The sequence below is a fragment of the Seriola aureovittata genome, chromosome 1, assembly GCF_021018895.1.
Source record: "Seriola aureovittata isolate HTS-2021-v1 ecotype China chromosome 1, ASM2101889v1, whole genome shotgun sequence".
Classification (NCBI taxonomy): Eukaryota; Metazoa; Chordata; class Actinopteri; order Carangiformes; family Carangidae; genus Seriola; species Seriola aureovittata.
Window position 1 is genome coordinate 14,342,095 of NC_079364.1, and position 26,037 is coordinate 14,368,131.

At 39.6% G+C, this 26,037-nt stretch overlaps 2 protein-coding genes across 19 annotated transcripts in view; both read left to right on the plus strand.

The window, feature by feature from the left end:
* Positions 1 to 1,254, plus strand: part of plekha7b (pleckstrin homology domain containing, family A member 7b) — a 100,773-nt gene extending 99,519 nt beyond the window's left edge. For all 12 annotated transcript variants that reach the window (XM_056363590.1, XM_056364167.1, XM_056363659.1 and 9 more), the window contains one exon: positions 571 to 1,254. Coding sequence is in view for 1 of the 12 variants with exons in the window: in XM_056364167.1 (XP_056220142.1) it covers positions 571 to 593 (23 nt within the window). In the remaining 11 variants the exon portion in view is untranslated. The remainder of the gene's footprint in view (positions 1 to 570) is intronic.
* A 5,050-nt stretch (positions 1,255 to 6,304) lies between these two features.
* The window catches only part of sox6 (SRY-box transcription factor 6), a 137,877-nt gene continuing 118,144 nt past the window's right edge, over positions 6,305 to 26,037 (plus strand). For 2 of the 7 annotated variants that reach the window (XM_056371118.1, XM_056371160.1), the window contains exon 1: positions 8,688 to 9,334. The gene's annotated coding sequence lies outside the window, so the exon portion shown is untranslated. Of the gene's footprint in view, positions 6,810 to 8,687; positions 9,335 to 9,487; positions 9,748 to 26,037 lie in introns of those variants that run through there. The other 5 variants (XM_056371168.1, XM_056371178.1, XM_056371135.1 and 2 more) reach the window with 4 other exon arrangements.

Sequence of the window (26,037 nt, forward strand, 5' to 3'; positions counted from 1 at the left end):
CAGTATGAAAAGTACAGAACTACAGCAGAGATCACATTGCTGTGCTGTGTCTGCAGAACTGTTCACCAAACAGTAGTAGTGCAACATTCACCAAAGTGCTGTAGCAGTGATACACTGCGGAAAATTCAATTGTTTTCACTGACAATTTGCACATTGAGGAAGTGTTCACTCATTCTTATATTTATTAATTATATGGGTTTCACATCTGTGTGGCAGCTGTTTTTGCAGTGCATGTGATAATATCCTTAATGATTGTCCTCCAGTGTCTCTTTTAGTAATGCGCATATTATCATAATTGGTAGGCATCTAAATTTAGGGCACAGGCTTATTTGACTAATACATACTCTATTTGGTTAATTTTAGAGTTTAAAATCAAAACTAACTCTAAAAATAACCTAAAGACAGTAAGAGCCAGGAGAAGTATTGTTTTTAGGATTCATTCATTTGAGGAAAGAAAGAAAAAACTCTAGTATGATCTGATTTTGATTAATTCTGCTGTCATGCTTATCGTGTTCGCTGATATTTACTGTTTTTGTACTTACTTTGTCTGTCTTTCTTATCACCTCTCAGCTCAAGCAATTTCTGGACACTGAGGTGCTACCCACAATGACAACAACTGGATTCTGCAAAAATAAGGAGGATTTTGTTTGATTTTGGACATTTACACCTTTCCATACAGCAGTAGAAGAACTGTAGTAAACATTTACAAGACAAAACATCTCTGTGAGGCTCAAGCAGCACTGACTCCTTCAAGTGTTTCTAGTTGCTGACGGCAACTTTCCTGAGGAAAACAGAAGACGTTGTGGGAGCTGTTGTGCTTATTAACTGAGTGTCTAACAAATGTTAATCTCATAGTAATAAAAGATTTTCTACATGTTATTGCACTTTGAATTGTACACTGTATCATGTTTTCAAGGTATGGCTGACTTGCTTTTACTTGCAGTGTGATCTCAACTCAGAACATTTATGAGGTTTTTGTTTGTTTGTTTTTTCAGGTACAAAATGTTATGAACAGGAGGTACTAAATGTGTCATGACGGTAGTATTTTTATCAGATAATATTCTTACACCAAACCATGTGAAATATCATATGTATGTACCTGTAGCACTGCCAGTCTCCTTTTAGCTTGCCAAAATGAATTTTATTTTTGCTTACATCAGGATGAAAATAACCTTTAACATATTTTCTGTGTGACTGGGGAAGGTTGCACAATGGAAATTTATAAAAATGTGAATATTAAAGATATTAACACAATTTCTGGTTCATCACATATGTATTTATTGCCCTATTTTTATTTCAGTTCACTACATTTATTTCATATTTATCAGCCAAAAGTATAAAATTCTGGATAAGAGTAAGTAAGAATGTGACATTGAATGCTTATTTTGCCTTTGACACCCAACTGAGCTGTCTCATTAAAAGCAGTTTTAAATGAGATTAAAAGTTTATTATCGACCCTGGAAACAGAAGTTGACAAAATAATCTCACGAGGTCTAAGCAGTAAAGACAAGTTCGCTTGTCTTTGCTGCTGCAGAAGCAGGGTAGTTGTAACACAAATTCCAGATTTGTGTCTTACTTTTCCTGCTGTCTACTTGTAGGGATTGAGCAATGAATACAAATGTAGTTCAGACTGTCTAAAATCAATCTATAAATTTAGGTTTCATTATTCTTACTCTGATTGAGAAATTAGACTAAGAAATTTTACTGACATTATTAACTTTTAACCTAAAAGAGCCTTTGTTCTTTATTATATTTCACTGGTTCATTTATTGACCATATCTTTATTCTAATCATGTACAAAGGAAAAGTACAAAATGTGCACTCATCATAGCTCTGAGATTCTCTTTGAACCTCCACATTGATTGCCGTGACCTATTAAACTTCATTCTATTATTTGAAAAAGGAACCAAACTATGGCATGCTCAAAGGAGGTGAAGTTTCAATACAAAAAAGAGAGGCTTCTTGAAATGTTTCTCAAGTTCAAAGCTTTTTCTATCTCAAAAGAGCATTTTTAATTCCGTGTATTTTCAACCAAGAAGGTGGATACTAATAACTCTGGATTCTGAAGTACAGAATTCATATCTTTAAATCATGAACTATGCCTCCATTGCAATTGTAAAAGAAACCTCTAAGAACATCTGAGTCAAAAAGAAAAGAATATAGAGAATATGTTTTTAAATAGAAAGCGTGACAGCGCTGTTAAAAACCAAACCTTGAGGTTTTCAACAAATATGTTTATTTTATTAAATTTTATCATGAATCGCCCTGGTACAAACGCAGACCCTAGGATGTGATGCACACACTTGTAATGGATACAGCACCTTCGCCTTCCTTCGCTTGTCTGTTGTGTTGCGGCTCCCTCCCAAGTGACATCTTTATCTTTAATTGGAGAGTAATTACTTTCACTCGTCTGCATCGTGGTGTGCTTTGAAAACACCTGAGAGAGAGGATGCACCTCCCTCAGCAGCCACATCCTCTCTGCCTCCATCTCTCCTCCAGGATCGGGGGCCCCACAGCGCCTGCTGGCCCTGGTGGCTAGAAGACCCATCACATCCTCTGTTCTGCTTATTTTGCAATAAAATGGGATGTTTTTCCCTCCTCCTGCAAAAATTCACCCAAGACCCTCCACTGAGGATTGTGGCATTTCCATGTATTGACGTTTGGCTGGTGGTTCATATACATTTGTTATTCTATGCTCTGGACTTCAAAGAGAATGAAAGAGGGCCTATTATGCTAATTGGGTCCTGTTCTGTTAAACGCAATCAAGGCCTCCTGCATTAATCCTTTACTAAATACTTACTGGCTTTAGAAATGCTTTCTCAGATGTGAAGAGACTAAGACACACACTGCTTAGTTTACTGACAGGGATGTGGTTTTTCTACAAGTGAATAAGAGGTAATAAATAAGTAGCAGTAAATAAAATGTCTCACTTGAAATCAGAAAAAGTGAAACAGCTTCATGTCAGTGTTTATAGTTTGCTTACACTGACATTGATTAGGCAAAGGCTTTGACTTTTGTTGCTTTTTTTTGCCAGGTCTGTGTTGAAAGGAAGAGCCTATTGAGACCATGCTGAGAAGTCTGACCTTGTTCTCAGGTCCACATTGTTCACTACACTGCACCCCGCATTTGTAACATATTCACAGTGTTCCCCTGACAGTAGCAGGAGAAAGGAGAAATCCTACACTGATTCCCAGAGATGCCTATTTCCATCACATAAATATGATTGTTACTTGCCGTAAATGTCTGAGGATTAGACTACAGTGGAAACACATCCGGCGCCTCCGTTGCACACTGTGGGGATCCAGATTGTAGTCCAATTGTACAAATACAAAACCAAGGAAGCCGATGCAATAGGTGCTTTGATTTCAAAATAGTATTTTATGCTGTTTTATCATTTTCAGGCTCCACATATGGTACATTTTCTAATATGTAAGAAATGGAATGGTGATTTGTTGAATAATTGAAGAGTTAGGAATCACTGAATATTCTTCCCAACGTGCATGCATGCTATAAAAAGAATAGAGGGAAAGCTGAATTAGAGTCATGCTGCACCACACTGACCTAACTATTTGCAGAAATTAAAACAATACCTTCTGTGGAATCTCTTATTTCAAAGCTATGGTGCCTTGGTTTTAAAGATGTGGTATCATTTGGGAGTTAATACAAATGTAAAAATAATAAACATTGAATAATAGCTTTACTGGCTTAATATATTAAACAGCAAGAAAACACAATCCCTCCAACATAAATGATTAAGTGTGTGTTGAGAAGGTGCTGTGTTACATTAAACAATGTATTCATCCCATGTTCCTTAAACGGCAGGCTTTTACAATACCTACAGTGAATTGGGCTTTTTGTACATAAAAGCAATTGCTTTGTAAATGAACCAAATGCCCCTGGGCCTCCTCTTTAATCTCCATGCACACATACACACTGAGCTAAGTGAAATTTACTACATTCAATGATGCCAATGAAAAGGCTATGAATGTATCTTCAGGTCCACAGTACAATGTAATGGTGACACACTAGTCTTTATTCAATGCATATGCAAAAAATGAACATACATATTAATAAATGTAAGGGCATTCTTCTGAAGGAAAATCATTTTAAAACTGTCAGATTAGGACTTGACTTGAAAATATGTTTCGCTGAAATACATGAAAACACAAAGGTTTGTTCAGACATGTTTTATACATGGAAAACAAGAAGTTTTCACATATTCAGATTCCTGATTGGGCTTCAAACAAATAGAGCGCAGGTTATGTATCTAGAAATACATTACATATAGGCTATTATCATATGTTACTGGTCAAAATGTATTTGTGAGTACTGCAGAGTTGATATTTGTAGTATTGTTGGCACAGGATGTGTGATGGTGTCCCTGATAACTATATAATTAGAACTGGCATGTTGCGCTCCTTATTTCAACATGATTAATCAGTGGTTCTCTGTTAACTTGAAAGGAAATATTAGATCCTGACTAAACTTTGATGAAATCCAGAGTTACAAGTAAGAGATTTGGGTCAACTAATGAGAACAGAGCGTCCCACTTTGCAAGTCCAATTGGGAGAGAGATGATTTGCATGTATGCAAATAGTGTTTGAGTTAATTGCATAACTTGGCATTCAGTAATGACTAAGTTGTGTTGTATTTTTTTTTTGTTTGTTTTTTTTTTTGTGGAAGTTGGTCCTTTACAACTGGACCGTGTCAGTGGTTGAGAGGGTTGGCAGAATCGTCTCATTGATGGCAGGTCAGAGTGTCCTCAGAAGTTTACGGACAGTTTCCTCATTTCTTGTCACTGAAACTCTTCTTACGTGTCAGTCATTTACACTTTCAGAGCACACAACACTAATCCAGGACGGTGCTTCTATGTGAGCTGGGTGACTGTTTACAAAGCAACGTGGCCTGTATTTATATTCAGAAACTACATATTTAAAACACAGATGTTCTGTATCCATTCCTACATTTTCAAGTGCCCACTGTCATGTGGGGCAAACACTGAACACAGCTGCCTAAATGTTCTTTTCCTCAGATCCCTCCACCGCCTCTTGGTCTAAACTCAGCTGCTAAAATACAGCACATTCCCTTACTTGTTCATATACTTGTAAACATCTTCATGATTGTATGAGAGTGAAAAACAAAGGTGTGTCTCCTCACCTGCACATCCTTTGAATATAAGAATTAAAAATATTCTTAAGTTTTAATAAAAATTCATTATGTGATTATGCACATGCACCAATCCTCTGTAGGTCAGGATTACAATTTAAAATCATATAATGAATAACAGCAGGTTTACAACTCTTTATAAATGTATTTAAAACTACTGAACATGTGAATATATATGTACATACATATACAACTATATTACTCTGTGTTATCAAATGTATATTATGTTAACAAAGACATCAATAAACACTTCAAAAATGCCCTTACATCTGTTTCCAACTGCATCACAGTGCGTTATAAATGTATACATGATGTATATATAATGGTATATTCTGCTTATAAATGCTAAATAGGGGGTTCATATAAAGTGTTACTGTTAAAGTGGTTACCCCATGTCCTGATACATTAACCTGAAGTGGTTTCACGTCACACTCAAAGGTTTAAAGTAGAACTTTGATAATCTTCTGCTTTTATAATGCAGATAATTATGAATCCTCGTTGAGAATACTAATCACTGTAGTCCTAAGCATGAATCAGCTGCACACCTTTGAAACCTGCTCTGTCTGCACTGTAATCACAGCAGCCCCCCACCCCACCCCCCTCATCTACACTCACCCTCACTCACTGACTGAATGGTGTTCTCTAATTAACCATGCAGAACAGGAGAAGAACACATGTTAATTTAATGTAACAAAAATGTTGATTTTCATGCACTCTCCTTTTCAAATATTTATGGGCTAGACTTGAATTTCAAGATGCATCAAAGACTCACAGGGTATGCAAATGTGTCTGCCTTACCCCCCAACAAGTTGGACTGTCTTTTACTCTTCACGCAGGCTGCATGCACTACCATCTGAGCTATAAAGAGGAAACCATTACAGTCACCTCTGTAAAAATAGTAGCCTATATTTGTGTTTTGAGAACTATCCGCCACACGCTGGCACCTGCTCAGCTGCAGCCATAAGTCATCTTCAATCATATTTCACAGGTTAAAGCCGGGCAATGAATACCACATCAAGCAAATATAATGAGCCATGTCTTTTTGCAGCTACTTCTTGTGCTTATGATGCAGATCAGATTGTCAATTTGAAAGCAGCATAAATGTAGTGCAAAAGCAGGAATATCAAGTGCTTGAAGGGAATTATTTGAATTATTTTTTCAATGAGCCTGTATCAGGGTGCAGTGCAGTGCTGACCAAATTTGAAAATAATTCAAAGCAGCATAAAGTTCACCTTAAAAGAAGCAGATGGTTGTGGCTCAAATCCTCTGGTTTGGTCTCTTGTACAGTCATCTGATGTTTGCGGGACAGACGACATTTGCAGGTGTTTCCCGCAGTGTCCGAAAGGTGGCGTATGAGCCACGTCAAACACACGTTTCAGTCCGGGTGGTGAAAGAAAAGTCCGCTCCTTCAGAGGCCACACTCACAGCAGATATCACATATGACTCACCATGCATGGGTCTGAAAAATGCAGTGTTAGATTGTTGCAGGATTATTTATAATTTCACCGCACAAAGCTGTTTCACTGTGTTTGAGTTTACTGTCAGTGAAGTAGGTGGCAAGTGGTAGATTCCTCTAGTTTTACAGTGGGTGAATCTCAGGAGGTGTTCAAGTTCAAACAACAGAAAAAGTTTCTTTCCTAAAGGTAAGTTCTTTCTTTCTTTCTTTTTTCTTTCTTTCTTTCTTTCTTTCTTTCTTTCTTTCTTTATCTCATTTTACCTTCAAGCCAATTTCAGCATGAACATTTACACACTCACACACACTGCAGAATGTGCAGCTCCATGTACAAGAAGAACAACAAGGGAGAGAGTTTAAACTTACAGCAAAAAGGAAAGTGATAGCTGCGTACACAGCGGGCGCGCGGCTGAACGTTGCGATGCTCCTTTGATGGAGACGTGGAGCGGTTTTTCTTTTTTCTTTTTTTTTTTTTACCTCACCTTGACCAAAAAGAAAGACAAAGTGTGAGGTGCACAGGGGTCTGAGCTGGTGCGATGTTGTGATTGAGTTCTGTGGCCAATTCTCTCTCTCTCTCTCTCTCTCTTTCCCTCTCTCTCTCTGTCACTCTCTCCCTCTCTCTGTCTCTCTTTCTGTGCTTCTCCTCCCTCTTTCAGCTCTATGTGACTCTGCAGTTAACAATCTGAATTTTCTCCTGCTGTCTTATCTCTTTGTAAGTAACTTTCTTATTTCTCTTATGTGACACATGATGGTCTGTTGTTATGACACTTACGGCATGCTGCATAACGGACTGGTAGTGGATGAGTGCTGTGATGTATGTTGGGCTTCTGTCCCCTTTTTCTGTTTCTGTCACAAAATGCTGCTGTTGATTTGTAGATTACAACTTTTCCGTCTGCTGTTTCGCTCATTTTTCTTTTTTTTGGGGGGTTTCTTTCCGATGAGTGCACGGCTCTGTTGGAATTTCTTTTGTGTGTTTGACATCTGTGGGCCTCCTCCGAGCTCAGCTGATCATTTAAAACATATGCTCATGCAATACAGAGAAGTGTCTCGTTGTAAAAGCTTCTGTTTTGGCAAGTGATCGCAACCTGTGGGTTCCCCGGGTCAGACCTTTCATTTCATTTCAGATGCCAGGAAGCTTTTCTCGGGTCTGTTTGAAAACATAATACAGGGTTTATTTAAGTGAATTTGTGTCATTGGTCTAACATATTATTAACTGAGTATGCATTGACGTAGTGATGCATAATAATGATTATTTTGGTTATTGCCTGCGTGTGAAAATCCCATTAGAAATTTTATGCAAAAACTGAAACAAATAAATGTATCAGTCTATGAAAGTTAAAACTTAATCGTGATGCTGCAAAATAACATTTTCTCTCCGACCATTAGCCACATTACATATTTAAAAAAACAAAACAATTACAGACTAAGCATTCCTATTTCTAAAATCGCTCTGGTAATTTAAATTGTAAAAATCTCAAAACTGATCATCCCACCAAGATAAGTCTTTTATTTCTGGCATATTCTTTAAATCTAATGATTTAATTATCTAATAATAATACGGTGTGAAAATAGTATAATAATAATAAAACGCTTTTCTCCACTACAAGAATGTGGGATGTGTTAGACATGGGTTTTGTAGGATAATCTATCAAGAAATATTTAAAAATCTATAAAAGCTGAGGTGCGTAATGTGACTTCCAGTCCATGCAAATTTGCAAATATGTGAAGACAAACTGGAGATTTCCGGATGCTGTGCAAATCTAAATTTTCTTGTTTCTTATATGACAAGCTTTAAAAAAAAAAAAAAAAAAAAAAAGGGTCGTGAGTCTAATGCTGGTGCGTTTGGGATGCTTATTGAATTAATGCAAATAAACCAAACTAAACTAGTCCCTGAACTCTTCAACCTCTTCCAGTATTTCTCTCACCTGCTCTCATCAGCTGAGTAATGTGTTTTCCTCTCAAAAAAAAGGTGAACGTGAAACACTTTCATTGAAGATGGAAAGATCTTCTTTTTTTTTAAATCTAAAATTAGATTAAATTAAAAAAAAAAGGTGTCATTAAAGTAAAAGTGTAGTATCTCTGAAAAGGGAAAAGTCACCCTTAACTTTGAAGTCGCTGTGTAGCTTGAAAGTGATGTTCATTTAAGTAAGCTTATTAAACTGACTAAACTGCGGGCAGTAACAACCATCCTCTCTGACTCCACTTTTATTTCACCACAAATCTCTCTCTCTCTCTCTCTCTCTCTCTCTCTCTCTCTCTCTCTCTCTCTCTCTCGCATCTCTTGTCTGGGAGGAGGAGGGGGAGTCCTGCCTCTTTGCCTTCCTCAGATCAATGCCCTGGCCACTCACTTTCTGATGTTGCACGACGGGAAATGCTTTGAATACTTGCGACATGGCTGCGCGCATTGATTGCCAAGATTGACGGCAGCTCTACCCATCGTCTTCTCTTGTCTGCGTGTGCGTGTGTGAGAGAGAGATAGAGAGAGAGGGAGAGAGAGAGATAAAGAACAGGTAGGCGAACAACAAAAGGCACTTGTAGTTTTGGACAGCTGAACTTCACGGGATCCCCCCCATACACAGCCGCGTGTGAGTAGACTTAAGTTTTCACTCAACAGATAGCTCAGAGATCATTTTCTACAAAGTCTAGCTGAGTGTGGCAGTCTTCACGCACGGGAAAGGACGCACAGTTATCTTCTCCACGGCTCGGATCATCAAGGTAAAAAACACGTTTGCTGTACTTGTGTTGTCCTGACATTTTCACCTTGTGTTTTATCGCTGATTCCTAAAAGTCGAACGCGCAGTCAGTGAAATGCTCCGGCACAGTGCGCGCGTTTTATTTAGTTTGTTTTTCTGCTGTGAAACACTTTTAGAAAGTGGTTTGTGTGTTAAGCGTAGACCGGTTCACATACTTTGTAACGGGGGGAGTGACTGTCAAACTTTAATTATTGCGATTATTTGATACGTCGCTTTCACCAAAACAAGCAGGCGAGACGAGAGTGGCGCGTTACGTGCTCGGGATCGGAGGCGCTCGGATTCACCTCGGAATCAGCAAATCAGCGCTAAAAGCTGCTCAACATCCAACTTTATATCACAACTAAACTCTGAAACAACTCGGACCAGCGTCTGAAGGTTTGAAATCACCTTTTTTATTCTTTGTTTATTTCAGCAGCGTGAAGCCGTGCGAGCGGACTCAGGCTGTTCGTTGCAGCGTTAAGACCAAGCCGGACCGCTGTCACAGAAACATTTTCACTAAACACCGAGAAAAAAACTGCTGATTCTTCCTGAACTGTTGAACATTTAAAGGTTGACAGCGCTATAGTGTCTGTGTTTACATGTCCCGTAACTTTCTTTCTGCTGGTGGCAGTTTCACTTCTGTCCACAGAGCGGTACCATTCATTGACAATGACGTGCGTCCTGGTGGGTTTCCTGTCTCTGCATGTGAGGAGGACAAGTTTATGTGAAGCTTTCGCTCATGTCTCATTCTACCTTTCCACATTCCATGGCGCTTTGCCCCCAAACCGCCTCTGTCGTCTGCAGATTTCTGTCTGATTTTTCTCTCTTTTTTTTGTACTTTTTCTGTCAGAAACCCGGAGTTTCTGGCCCCCGTGCAGGCTGGGAATTTGCTCTTCCCTAACTTTCTCGGGAGGTCAGGGGAATTGACCTCTAAAGAATGCATAAGCCATAAATTAAATTCAACAATTGCAAGGCTTGTCCATTTAGAGGAGATGCACTTGAACAGACAGTTTTCCATTTAAGCCGAAAGCTCTGAAGCTCGGCGCTCCCGGACTGAAGAGACACAACTTGTGAAAAGTGCAAGTGTGCTTAATAAGGATTGTTTTCCTGCTTTTATCCGGTCGTTGCTGCGAGACGATTCCAAAAATTATATCGTCAGGCCTCTACATAGAATAATTATTCTTTAGATATTTTTTTAGAGCACAATAAAAACTTTACCCATTTTTGATAATTTGGTTAATCACTGACCATTTTTTTTGATAGGTTACACTGTCCATTAGGAAATATTAATGCTGCACAAACTTCATAATTTATTTTCTATGTTTACTGTAAATTGAGGACAAGTAAAATATGACTGGAAAAGAAAGATATTGGCTGCGGAGATGTCTCCCCATTTTAAGATGTTTTCCAAATTTAGACAGAAAAACGAGTCTCTTCAAACTGCTGCAGGAGTCGTGTCAACATTTCATCAGAACAGAATCACACATCAACACTGTAAACTATTTTCCACTATTAAATACAACTGTCATGTCGTGTCGTCCCTATATTTATTAAACACTGACGACCTCCGTTTTTTTTTTTTTTTTGTCTATGACCAGTCAGAAAAACACACCTGTGGCTAATTAATGAAAACCTAATTATCCCTCGCGCGTCCTTTCTCTTTAAACTCCTCAAACTGCAACGCATTCCTGGCTAATTCTCCCGGCTGAAAAACAGCTAAACATCTGTTCTCTGCGGTGTCGAAGTAAAGTTTTTTATCCTTGTTGCAGTTTAGTTTTGAACAGTTGCTCTTCGCTGTAGCTGTGAACGTGGGTTTCCTCATAAGGTAAGGTGGTTCTGGAGACCAAATGCAAGCCTAAATGGCACATTTATAATTAGACTGCCCATTCAGCACATTGTCCTGATTGCTATACAGGGACACTCGGCTCTGTCTCTATAAGAGTTTGTCTCTGACGGCTTGTGCAGCCCAGCGTGTCGCTCACCAAAAGAGCGAGAGAGGAAAAAGAGTGAAAAGCGGCATTACAGCCCTTTGATGCCAAGGAACCGCACTTGGCTCCTATTTAACATCTCTCACTTATTTTTGCACAAGGGAACCACCGGCATCTTAATTAATCCCCATTTTTTCCCCCTTTGTACACTGTGCAATTGTTACATACAACTTGAATGTGCATTTCAATCACTGATGAAAGGTTATGTGCTAATATCATTTTTGGCAGTATGACCCCCTTCGTATAATTTCTGCTGGTTTCTTCCTGGGACAGATGTGCTTTTGTTTCGCTGTAATTGCAGTCGCTTTAAACATTAATTAAAAACTAAAGACGCAGCAATTTGTTGGTGCGTGATAATCTTAACTGAAGTCGAAGTGCAGGGCAATAATATCATATTTATCATGTTTCTTGCTGACTGGCCTTGCACATTCTCTGTATTTTCAAGGACTAATCTGCGGGTGGATATCGGGGTGACTTGAGCTTTTTGCGAGACTGAGAAAGGCAGCATTTCCCACCTGGACTCAGCGTAAAGATTTAGACTCGCTGACGCTGATGTGCCAGTAAGTTCAAAGATTTTAGGACTTTCATTTTGGCATGAAGCGAGAAGCCACCCTTACTCACACGTCTAAACCTATCCTGCACTATGTCCAAGTCCAATATCTATCTTGTTGCAACAGCAACTCTGCTGCTGATCTTTTTTCCCCCCTCCCATTATTATTACACTGCAATTGGAGCGATTTTACTATTTGTTTTACTGAGCAGAAGTGAAATGTTGTGAATGAACCAGTCTTAAATTCTTTTTTAGACTAAGTGCCACAAATTGAATTTACCTGTAGTTCTACTTTTAACTGTCCTCATCATCCACAGGTAGGATTTGTTTATACTAAGCTCTTGTGCCAGCAATTAGTGGGATCAAAGAAAAAAGGAGAGGAGAGAAAAAGGGAGAGAGAGAGGAGAGAGAGAGCGAGAGAGTTAGAGAGAGAGAGAGAGAGAGTGAGTGAGAGAGAGAGAGAGTGAGTGAGTGAGAGAGAGAGAGAGAGAGAGAGAGAGAGAGAGAGAGAGAGAGAGAGAGAGAGAGAGAGAGAGAGAGAGAGAGAGAGAGAGAAAGAGAGAGAGAGAGGATGGGGAAGGATGGCAGACAGAAATGTGCTTTATGTGATGTGGTTTGAATATTTTTCTATATCTTCCTCCACATATGTGCACATTTATCACTGATTATGCTTTTGGTTGATGCCATTAACACGGAGGGTGAATTTGGTCATTTTGAGTTAACAGCAAATGTTGTTTACTGGGGATTTTATCGCAAGTTTGACTCAAGTCAAAAGAAAAAATACCAAAGTACCTGCATCAGTGATGGATCTGTATATTAGTCATCGCAAGTGTGTTTTTTATTTGACTGCTTAAAAAAATCAGGTGCTATTTATCTTTAAGCCACACACTGATGCAAATAAAAGTGCTGGTTTGTGTAGGTTTCATTTTACGGCCTTGCTTTCTGCTAACAGTTTCACCCGGAGTGCATCCCCCTGCAGGGAATAACAGGATGCTTTTAATGATATTACAACCAATTCCAATTCATGATAAGCTGATTTCACAGTTGGATTAGGAAACAAAATTCTTATATTAACATAATTTTGCAACAGGGATGTAAATAATAGCGATGTGTTGTCATTTGCAGGTAGAGCAATGTTAGTATGTCAGTACTAATAATATGTGTAATACTGAGTGTAGATTATTTCACACAAGGTCAGAGTTGTAAAGACGCTGCACCAGTCTCTCCAACCCGTTTTTTAAATTCTTAGGTGTAAAAGCTTCACTGTTTTACTGCTCGTGTGTGTGCGCGCGCCCCCCTGTACGCCTTAGCATGTGTGCATGCATGAGTGATACTTTGTTTGCATCACTCTTTACACCGATAAACACTCCAGTTGATTTTTGATTTGAAATGTCAAAATCCAAAAAGCCGCTCCGTATTCCAACCAGACGTCATTTAGACCACATAACTGAGACCTTACATATCCTACTATCTTTCCATAGAAACTGAGCTTTGTAGAAAGACAGCTATTATGTTCCAGGTGACAGCACGCTGCGGGGATGAGGGCAGGCAGAGTGTGTTTGGGGGGGGTGCGCGCACAGGTAGTCTCCATCTCTAGTGGTCGAAGTGGCTAAGACCTGATGATAAACAAGATGAGAGGAGGTAAACAACAGCAGGCCTGGTAAAGGTAGAGGAGGGTGGCAACAGAAGGGTGGAGGACGGCAGGAGATAATAAATGTGGCAGCACATGTTGTGACATCTGTCTTTCTAAGTGTTATCTAATTTGCTGTAGAATATTTCAACAATGATCAAAACTGATGGGAATATGCCACAGCAGTTTTTTTTTTTTTTTTTTTTTTTTGTTAATTTGTTCCCTTCAACAAGAAGTTTCTGACAAGTTAGTGACATGTCACTTCTGTCATGATGCTTAATTTTCTTTCACGGGACACTGGTTTGGCACTGCACAGTATTATGTGTAGTGAATGCATGCATGCAGTGACAGGGAACTCGCCGTTCCCCCGTACACCGACGTAGCATTTGGTAGGGTGAGTAGATTGGGTTTTTGACGACAGTGTGCTTCGTGGCTTAAAGAGAGCAAGTACAGTACATTTGTCTCCTATTTGGGTGAAATGGATTTGTGTTCATACAGGAGGAAAAATCTTTTCTCTGTCTGCACCATTGTGACTTCTCATAGAGGAGAAATACTGATGAAATCAGTGGTCAACTGAGTCATCAAGAGCAGACAGAGGGGCATCACCTTCACCAAGTCACCGTCTTAGTTGAAAAGCTGATGCAGAGCCAGACAGATTAATGGGAGACGGTGTAAAACACCGATGTAAAACACCGATGTAATACACCGATGTAATACACCGCCTGTTTGAAAAAAGCTTGAGCATCTCAAGCTTTTACATTTTGAATTTCATCCAGCTTTGGCTGTTAATTTGCCACAATGTGATTGAGAGAGTTTTTTTAAGATTATGTTTTCCCTTGAACACAGGTATGTCTAATGTCAAAGATTAAACTTGAGCACATGTTGTTTTTTTATTCAGAAACAAACCTATTGTGCGCCTATACTTAGTTACTGAACATCAACCAGACTGGAGCATTTTTTTCCTGCTCTATTAGATCTCTGTGTCCCTCTGGCTGCTGTAAGTGAACAGTATTGCTAACATTAAAGGATTACAGATGAAAAAAAAATCTAAATATGTGTATCTTCACAGGAACTGTATAATTGCACAAGTAACCTAAGTGGCCCATTTTGATCTGTATCATTCACTCTCCCACCAAATATGTTTTTCTGAAAATAATTGGACAATTTCTTTTAGTGCACAGCATAGTTGTGCATAATTAACTTTGACTTCAAAATGCAACAGTCTAGGCTATGGTAAGTAGTCTGTGTTGATTTTTTTTAAAATCACACATTAATATGTAGAATTAATTGGAGGGGCCTTGGTGGCCGCATGTTCCTGACACAGGTCTGGGACTATAATCAGGTGGAGGAATTAGTCGGGCTCATTGTTTTTTATGAATCAGATGAAGATTTGTACAGTGGCTGTGTGAAGATGGTTGCCTTTATTTCCATATCAAAGAGGCGCACAGTGTAGCCGGGCAGTAATTAAAATGTGGTGGATTTTGGAGTCCACACACACATACACACACACACACACACACACACACACACACACTTTCTCTCTCACACACACAGGCGGAGCGACACATGCACATACATACACAGACACACACACACACATGCTCTTACACACACAGCGTATGGACCAAGGCTGAGAACTGTCAGGTTGTGTGAAAAGAGTGCAGGTGGTTGAAACTGAATTTTAAACAAACACTCATGTCGCTTCATGTTCCTTTTGCAGACATTTGGGTTCAGAATCCAACGCCTGTTAAAAAAAACAGTTTTCTTTTCCTGTGTTTTTTTTTTCGTGGCAACCATTTTGTTAGCTACAGTCTGAGAGAGTCGTACATTAATTATTATTTTTTTCACTTTGACTCAGTAACAGCTTCCACTGACTGCAGTTGCACTAACCTTTCATTTTAGAAACAGAGAAATGATGCTTATCAATGTATCAACTTTTCATAAACATATGTGTGTGTGTGTGTATATATATATATATATATATATATATATATACACACACACACACACACACACACACACACACACACACACACACACACACACACAGTCTATATATGTATGTGTGACCTTGCTGCAAAATACTGGGATTATTAAAAACAAGAAAGAAAAAGAAGCTGTGATCTTTTGCCCCGAGTGATTTCTGCCCTACTAGAATTGGAGAAGCTCTGAAGACCCAAGATTGTGTCTTGTGAGTGAACAAGGGAAAAGAGATTAGTGTAATGTGGGCTTTTGCGCCGCTCACACACAAAAGCATCACAACAAGCCTTTCCTTGTGATCCCCGACATTGTGTTTGGATCAGACCATCCCTTGGGCAAGCCACTGCCTTGGAGGAAGTGTTAAAGGACTCTATGAAAATATCACTTGAGCCAGCATGGGCAGCTGTTACACTGAAAGTTTTCATGTAAATATAATGTGAAAGGGGACCTGAAAGAACCTCACCCTCTAATAAGGGAAAAGCAGTGCAATTATGGCATGGAACACATACCTAATTTGAATTTCGTATTTCTTATGAATAACCCTATTGCAGAAAAAAAATCCTCATCAATTATTTCAACATTTAGGGTTGAGCATGAGTCACAAGGTTGTAATCACTGACCCTTTGTGACTAAAAATATAATTGATCCAGTTTTGCAAAGTTTGTGTACTCCATGGTTTTAGAAAACAGTAGTTGTTTTTGTATCCAAGTTACACAGGTCTCCACTGTCTGTAAAAGCTGAACGATTAGACATTATCCAGTTGGTGGTGGAGGTTGACAGCCAGCTTGGTATCTGCCAGCTTGATCTGACATGAGATGTAAAATATGCTCCTCAGTTATGACTAAGCCAGCCAATCTGGCTTCTTTACTCTGCGGTCCAGCCTTTAGGATGCTGGGAGCCGAGGTGTTGGCACATAACTGTTTTCAGATCAGACTGGCAACTTAGTTTCTGTGTGCATATGTGCATGTGTGCAAACTTGTGAGCAATGTGCGATTAGAGCACCAGAAAGTGACATGGCCATGATGAGCAATTCTGCCATAATGTGGCTCTTTGATCCATGATGCAGACGGCTGGTCCAGATACTTGGATTCTTCAGTTGGAATCAGTGTGAGTCAAGTAGAAATACAATACTAAAGACATGACTTCATCAAGAAAACCTCCATCATGTAATTACATGAATGCAAACATGAACTGAGACACTACATCTTGCATATTTACACTGATTTAAAATTTGGATTAAAACCTTCGCTCAGCCTTAACTTGTTCCTCCCATTACATTTTTGAAGACGAGCCTCAACAAAAACATACTTGGTCGTTGCTGCCACTGAAATTCAAGTTCTACAGATAGCGCGTGTCATCCCCTCTTGGATGGAAACAAATACTGATCAACTACTTGCATCATGGAGCAACTACTGTGACATCTAAAACAGGCAAGGAAGTTATGGAAAAGAAAAGACATATTGGGCCAGAAATCAGATTCCCAACAGTTTTTCCTGTGGAAAATGCTAATGTACGATGCCAAAAATAAATCAAAGTGACAAAGAGGGAGGGAGGGGAATAGATGGAAAGGGTCTTGTGGCTAAAGTTCTGATGAAGTTAACCATAGCATCTCTTCTTGCCCAGGTCTTTTGTTTCCTTTCTGAATAATTCCTTTTTACACAGACTTGGATGTGTTACAAGGCTTTGCCCTTAATGTGCATTATGAGAAAATGGCTTCAGCAGACCCAACCACAAGCTTTCTCTTGGTCTCTGTCTGTCTTTGTTATCCTCTCTCTTACTCTCTGAGTAAAGGGAGGGGGTGTTTAGGCCCCGTTGGTGAAAAGATGGGCTAAGAGCAGATTTTCTGTGACTTTCTAAGACTAAAGGCTCCACACGATCCACACGGCCTCAGATCTCTGTATGATGTGTAAGTAGATCAAACTCAGTCTCCTTTAGTCTAAGAAATTGATTTTTCTCCTGACCATGCGCATGGTGAATTTTTCACGAGGGAAATCTTTGCTGTTTTCAAGGTGGTCGAGAATACTTTTTGTTCTTATCAGGTGGTAGTGTGGAAGCAGCAGCTGACGTTCCCATTTTGTTTGTTTCCAAATGGCACAGTTTCCTACCCTCACCAGCACCGGTGCATGGTGACTGCAGGAATGACTTTATCCATCACTCTGTCTACTTGCACCATAATATAACCATAACCATAAACCAACAAGAAAAAAGAAAATCTAATTTCAGTTAACCGTCATTTGCTTGTTCTTTAAGGGTCAATTAATTAATAAACATACTGTAGAAACAACTGTTAAACGCAGTGGAAATATCTTGTCCTGTCTGTAATTGCTCTGAAGAAATCTCTGATTGGCTCAACTACACATTTATAAGCAAAGTAGAGCTATAGTGAGGAAAACCCAGAAAGCCCGACTCACAGCTCGCAGAAAAAAAAAAAAAAAAAAGGCATAGAAAGAACCCGAATGCAATAATCACTTTCTTGAATGGGACTAAAAAAGAGAAATCTGCTGAAATGATAGAGAAAGCCTGTGGTTTGGCCCATGCAGTAAATTTCCCATGAGCCTCTTTGACAATCTGAGGGGATAGCCACTCTGGCACACGCCACCCGCCCACATACAATACACACAGACACACACACACAGACACAAACACAGAGCGCTGTTTCTGCCAGGCAGTACGGGTGTAGAAACCTCTGGGAGAGGGCTGGTCTGAGGGAGGATGATTGACAAGAGCTGGGAGAGGAGCAGACTGAGGAGGACCAGAGGAGGATGGGAGGGGTTGTCCTGTTTGAGGAACAGTAACACTCGTTCTTTTTTCCACTTGACAGAACAGTTTGTAAAAACTACAAAAACTTTGCTGAAACGAGTGGAACTGTGGACATTGTGGAACAAGTATTAAAGAGCAAAAACGTTCAGATTTTGACAAAGACAGATCTTTTGCTGTTGCTGGAATATTATATGACCACAATTAATTACCCTGCAGACCGCGTACAAATATATACAAATGACTTAAAAGCTCTCCGTCCTACGTATCCTGTTCATATGCAACTAATTTGCAAAAGCAATTTACGTCCGCTATCAAAGCGTCTTCGCAGAGTTACGTTCTTATACCGCAGTGTAAAGTTACAGGGAGGAGGTCATGGTGGATGGCCAGGCACATGACTTTCACGCTGGAGACTGGGGAGTGTATCCCATCAAAGTAAACTTTTTTAGCATTTACCATGCTCACGATGTTTCTCCTAACCTTAACGAAGTGTTGTAGTTTCCCAACCTAAACCATAATATACTTAGCATAACCACAGTGTTTCCCTAACTCTAACCAAGTGCTTTGAATTGCCTAAACACAACCATAAAAAATCTAATTATGCTTTAGTTGTAAGGAGTTTGTAGCAAAAACAAATTAAAAACATTGACATTAAACTATTTGCAGCAGCCGTCAATGTAAAGGTTTCAACATGCTAATAAAACACAGAAAAATCTCCCGAAGGATTGGAATAGAAAGAACGATGAATTTAAAAAAATGGATCTGATGAATTTGCATTTACTTGAAACTGTTATTACCAATTGTAAATTAGATGTATGTGAACACAGACACTGTTGCACTTTACCACCACAGTCAGATGCCTGCTCGTACATTGGCGCATGCAGCAGGGATAAAGGCTTTATGTCCTTGGTTAGGGGTGGGGTTGAGGGTAAACTGGGGAGGTACAACGTTCCTCCTCATCCTCAGCAAAGCTAAATTTATTGGTTACCATCTGCAGGGTGGAGGAGTTTGGGTTGTGGCCAGGCCAAAGAAAGGCTTCTAATTAAACAGTCATCATTATCAACTTGTGGTCAGTGATCATCATCCCCAACACTGGTTCTCCAAGATGAACATGGAATCATTGAGGCTTTCCTTGAAGCCCATGCTGGACTGAATTAGAACAGAAGAAACAGAGGAGAAAAGTGCTAGCAAGAACGTTTTTTTCTTCCTCTCTTGGCAGAACAGACAGCATGAGGCCCTGTGCCATATCCACTCAGGTTTAAACAATTACCCGACATCAGAGAAACCAGTAGAGCCTCAGTGCTGGCACAACCGTCTTGCTTTTGACTGCTGTACTTCAGTCCATGGTTTCAGACATGGCCAAGTGTCACATGTAAGGGGAGCTTTCGATAATTTCAATTAGTGTAAGAGGGTGTGCCTGCAGTATCTGTATCACTGCTGCTGGAGGAGCGTTCCTTTGAGGTTGACAGCCCCTTAATATAGTATTTCATGGTTTGATGTGTGAGTGACACAGAGGCGCTCCAAGAGGATGGCAAAATGGTTTATTAGGACCTAATTAGAGCCCTGTGATTAAAGGGGAAGTGACTGTGATTAGGAGACCTGCAGATGATGTGGAAACATGGATGAATATTCAGAGGAGAAAAGCACAGTATGTATTAGCGTGTGTGTGTGTGTGTGTGTGTAATTGTAGAATATGCGAGCACAACAGAGTCCAGGCTTCCTCGGAGCAGTCGTGTTATGATATCATATTTACAGCAGATCTCGGCAGAAGAGCTTTACAACTTATGCTATTAGGCACAAAATGCAAAAACTGATATGCTGGTTTAACCCTACAGCTGATGTTTTTTGTCAGTGTGTGTGTGCACTTGCGTCATGCAGGGATTAAGAAATTTGATGAGCAGCTCTTGTACCCCAAATGTCATAAAAAAAAATGACCTCAGTTTGTTGCTTGTGTTTTTTTTTTTTTTTTTTAAATGGTTTCAGTCCAGCATGTAAGAGTAATGCTGTGGACTTTCACAGCCAATTGAACATGAAACCATGAGGAATGTTCTGCAAAGCCAGGTCTACTTTGGGAAGCTTAGGACACTCGCAAAGAATCACACATTCTTGTGAACTTCAGAGTATGTGCTGTTTAATCAAAGTGATAAATGGTCTTATTATTATTTGTCCCCATCAATGGAGAGATTAGCATTGGATTTTTTTTTCTTTTCACCTCACAAACTTCTAACTTTTTCAGATATGTGATAGCCACTGCCATTAGAAATCATTTATGGGAGTGTTCTGAGGGCAAGAGATTGTCAGCAGGGCCTTGCGATTTTACAATTTCACAACTGACTTCCTTCTTAAAATGACACTGGCTTACCTGCCTATTACTCCCTTTGATTTCTACAGTACATGCTTCTGCGCTCTGAGAGGTATTCATAATAAGCTTAAACTCCACTGGCTTCATTGCTAAAGGGGGCTTATCTCTCGGCTATTCAAGAGAAAGAGCTGTAATATTTTTTCCAATTTCAACATTTTACTGTTAGGCCACACTCTGCCCAAAACCACGCTCAGGGGGCTGCTGAGGAGAGCAGGCATGCACATAGTTACACGATATACGGACACATACATGCACACATGCACTGACACAAGAACAAGTACATGCACTCATCACACACACACACCTTTTTAAAAAATATTATTTTTGACATTTAAAATTGAAATGGTACAGCTGTGGACTTTTTTTTAGCTGGATGGAAGTCACATATTTCAGCACATTTATTTATGTTTTATTCAGTATACATTTTAACTCTCATTTCTAAAGGTTGTGGGAACCAGTCAGCTAGTTTTATTTAAAAGTCCACTTGGCTCATTCAATTGAAAAACTTCTGTTATGTCCAGAGAAAAGGAATTCTGAAAAGTGTTTTTCTTTTATTACATCAATCATACTTACCTTGCAGCACTTATTGCAAGTTTGGACACGCAATTTAATCAATTTATATTTTCATTTTGTCCCAATGGAATGTTCAACGCATACTCTGCTTCACAATGTGTACTCATATGTAATGTAAGATATACTTGAAAACTAGTTAGTGGTGAGTGGTGGTGGCCATGGAGGGCCCTTTTTCTTTTGCTTGGAGCAATGTCAGTTTTTCTTGTGAGAATAATGAGAAGCATGTGTTGGGTGATCTTTCATGTGACCCACCTGTTGTGCTTTAAACACAGTTAACAACACCCTCATGTTACTATTGTCTGGACAGCCACGTGTAAGAGCCTCTTCCTCCTGCTCATCTGCTGCTTTCTCTTCTTAATTATTCTGTTTTTAGGAGCTCTGCAAAGACTCCTGAAGGTGCCTGGCCACACAGAAGCAAACTAAACACTCGAACAGAAAAACTAAACCTTAATGACTACCAGAATTTAAATACACATAATCTGTAGGTGCAAAGTGTTTGTTTGAACTACATCTTTCTCCAGCAGTTAACAGTATGCAGTAGGTTTGCAATGTGAGTCTAAGTGCTCCCCAGCCCTCTGCCTGTAGCCTCAGCCCGCTGAGTTTCTCAGTTTTACCGTTGCTTGTGCCATGCTGTAATGGGCTCCCAGGACATGATGGGAATATAATAACTGCTTGACGATGTTTTTCTTACCCCCCTCACTCTCCACTAAATGCAAAATGTGCCCAGAAACATGGCATATATGGTACAGGTTGTGATGTCAGTTGTTATTGCTGGATATGTGAACCAGTAAATTTTGGATTATTTTCCACAATCTGCTGCGCAGAGTGCATTATGTCACAAAGGCCACATTGTAGCTTGTTGGGTGTAGAGCAGTGTTGTCCCTCTCTCTCTCTCTCTCTCTCTCTCTCTCTCTCTCTCTCTCTCTCTCTCTCTCTCTCTCTCTCTCTCCCTTGTTCTGTGCATTGCTGGGCTACCTTCTGTGCTTCCACTCCAGACTGTTGACTTACTTTATTCTATTACTCTATTCCCCTTACTTGTGCTGCAGTCAATGGAAAACGAGCCTATAGGATACATTACATAACGGGAATAAAATCATGAATTAAAAAGTGTGCAGAAATGTTATCCAGAATATTTTTCCATGCAATTTGATTATGTGCAAATTGCTGTGGATATCTTGGTGATGTTATAATATTAAATTATGGGGTGTTCATACATTTGCACAAAGTCAGTTGAATGCATGCTCTCTGAAACGTGACTTCAAATGATGAGATCAATTAATTGATGACAGATATATTTTAAATCCTTTGGTATACAATTGGGACTCCAACACTGCTTTTGTTCAATGCAGTATAGAATGGAAGAGTGTCCGATAAAGAGCCTCCTGTTTTTCCACTAATTAAATTTGCCACTAACATATGCCGGCAGGAACCTCTTACCTTGTTTGACTTATTTATTGCCTGACTGTAGAGGTAATTTGACCTTTCATTTCAAAGGCTCTTTTTTAATCCAGAAAAGGAGTGTTAAACTCAATTATACCAGTGATCAGTGGCTCAAACACTACATTTGTTTCCTCTGAGGGGACAAGCCAACTAGAGCCCTGCTCCCAGCTCCTTGTCCCTTACTCCTGGCCCTTCCACCCCTACAGGGTAACGGTGTGGAGGGGGGGTGGATGGGGGTAAATTAGGAGGAGAGAGAGGGGGGGCATGAGTGAGATGAGAAAGGACGAATGGAGAGAAAGAGAGAGGGAGAGAGGAAAGTGCCCTATAGTTCCTGCCATGTCACTGGAGATTTGTGTCCTCCTTTTAAATCATTTCCCTCTTTAGAAGATTAAGAAGGCAGAAATATTCTCAAACTGATCATTTTCCCTCCCTCTAAATGGACTCATTTGCATTTGCAAACGCTGCTATTAATTGTGGGTTTCAAAAAAGACAAATGACCTCTGCAACTGTAAATAAAAAGAAAAAACAGAGGTTATAATGTTAATTGTTAAAATGTTAAAATGGCTGTACAGGGGCCAGTGGAGCCAAAGGAAAGCATATGCCATCATCACTATCAGATTTACACCACAGTGGTATGCCACAGTACAGGCTTAGATTTTATTTATTTATTTATTTCAATAAACCTTAGATCTTAAGCAAGATTTCAGTCATTTTTTTCCTCAGGTAAATCCTTATCCTGTGTGTCTGCTCCCTTTTTGTCAGTTATTCATTTAGTTTCGTATTTCAACAGAGAAGAAAGACTAAAAATTAGATGCCTTTTCAGATATGAGTTTTTGGCCGAATGCAGAGTAACATGCAGTGAAATGCTGTTATGCTGAAGAGTACAATGTTGTCTTTATATGAATGGAAGATGAAGAGTGATTTTCCTACATGGAATATGAAAGTTCTACTCCGGTCTTTCTTTTTTTTTTTTCTGATGACACTACAGCCCATTTCAGACTTCCTTTACTCTCTAAAACGCAACAAAGGTTTCCCTCAGTTAAAGTTGTCTGCCTGCACTGTGCTGAGCTCACCTCTAAAATAATTATCTGTCAACCCAAGCCTGCCTTTGCAAATCAAAAAGTAATACAAGTCATTGGTGGAAAAGGCCACTATCAAATAGTGCGTCCCCGCTTCTCCTCGAACAAGGAAAACACTGAATAATTTGCGGACACCAATGCCTTGTTGTAACCTGATCATTTATGGATCAGTTGTTTCCTTTCTGGTTTAATTCACCATGTGATTGATTTTCAGTGCCGTACTGTTGGAAAATATCCACACTAAACCGTGCCTGAAATAGGGAATCATTTGAATACAGATGCTTACAGCTTAGGCCTTGTCACTGGAAACCACTTGGAGCCAGGAGACAATTGCAGGTTGATTATGTTGCTTCTGACAGAAGTTGCAAGTCCTTTGTACAAGGCAGAGATATTTGCATCTAAATGCTTATTGTAGACATCTACACAGCATAAAGACTGATTGTAAATGCCAGCTGTCGGGCTGTACTCGGGAATAAAAAAATAATTTCAATAAGGAAAATTGAGATGGAAATGAGGAAATTATTTTCAAATAGTGGAGCTGAAATCAATAAGTAGGAAATGGCTGAGTTTGTTGTGCTGGTTGTATTTGTCATTTTTATTGAGCGTGTTTGTACAATCACATTTGAATCTATTTACAGTTAGCATTGTATTTTAACTGGTGGAAATACAGTGTTTATGTTAATTTCTTCCTATTCTTTGCTTGCCTCTACTGGCTGTTTGATTTCTACCTGTAACTAGGTTGCACCGTAGGTATGAGAAGAATTTGGTGTCAGTTAATTGATCAGATTTAAAACATAATATGATTGTTATGATATACGTATATTCAACAAATCTGCTTCTTTTGATCATTTTGTGTTCACAGGTATTTGAGTTAGTTGAAATGTGCCATTTCAGTCTTTGCAATGTTTGTGTGTGTGTGCATGTGTTTGTATGTGCACTCTGTATGTAAGTGCAGCTATATATGTGGGTGTACATGTGTGTGTCTGCCTGGTGCCCAAAGCAGAGTGATGCCCCTGCTGATTCTCCTCCTCTAAGCTCTTTGTCCTGCAGCACTCAGTGTGTCTGCCTCCTCGGGAGACTGGCAGGCTTCTCTAGTGTGGCTCCACAAAGGCCCAGCCTCCTTTGAGGTGTTAAAAACTTCCATTTATGCATCTCCCTGGACAAAAAAGCACCAAGCCCATTTGAGTCCAGTAGCAACACAGGCAGACATTGTGGCCACGCTTCTCTAGCACTCATTTCACAGATTCTAAAACGAGTATATGGTGAACAGGATTTGAGGGGCTAAAGTGCCCCGCGAGGGTCAGGCGATAAGAGGGGAGAAACGCCACCACGCAGTAAACTAGAAGATGGGTCCGGGAAAATAAACACATTACCTGGGAGAAACCCCCAACATACACAAAAAACACAAACCCCACACTGAATAAGAAAGAGAGAAAGAAAGGGAGGAAGGAAAATATGAATGCATATCTTGGAAGTTAAGAAAAGAGGTCTCATCAGTGAGCAAAAAGACAAGCCTATTTTATGTTCTCTGTCTTTACAGTCTTTGAAGTGAAGAATATATGAGAGGGAATCAAAGAGAATTGATAGGTTGCACACCCGCCTGTTAGGAGCACTGGGGACTGAATGCCGTCCACCGTGGAGGAAAACATTCTATTTGCCGGTCGTTTCTCTCCCTTCACCCTGCCTAAACCCAGTTGCTCAGTAAATAGACTTTTATTCTTGTTACTTGACGCAAAGGAAATGACAGATAATGTGTTTGCTGAGTAGCACATGAAAGCCTCCTGCAGCCACAGCACTGTATCTGTATCAGGGTATTGCTCGTAACAAACTGGGTAGAATTTTTTTTTTTTTTTTTTTTCTGCTCGACACTATTGCTCTTAAGCTCTGCCAGAAATACTGGCCACTGTTTTAATCTGAACAAAGATATTTTAACCAGAGTGACACTACGGTAGTCATTCCTGACACTTTGGTGCTAGACATTTTGTGAATGTCTAGTCTGCTGTAGTTCAGTGGCAGGACAGGGCCAGAGATAGAAAAAGGCAGTTTGAGAGAGACAGAGGGTAAAGATAAAAAGAAAAGAAAAGAGAGATTTGTCTGGCTGTGACAGTTAACGGTGTGCTGGAGCATGAAACAGCTGTTTGCACGTGATTGACCTGTTTCCGACACCAAATAACTCAAAGATATGGTGGATCTCTTGTAGAAATACAGCTTGTCTTTTTAACTACACAGTACTGGACTTTTTATTTATTTGTCCATAGATGTCCAAAGTAGGAAGTGAATAAATTTATGAGATGACAATGACTCCACAAATACTGCTTCTATAAAAT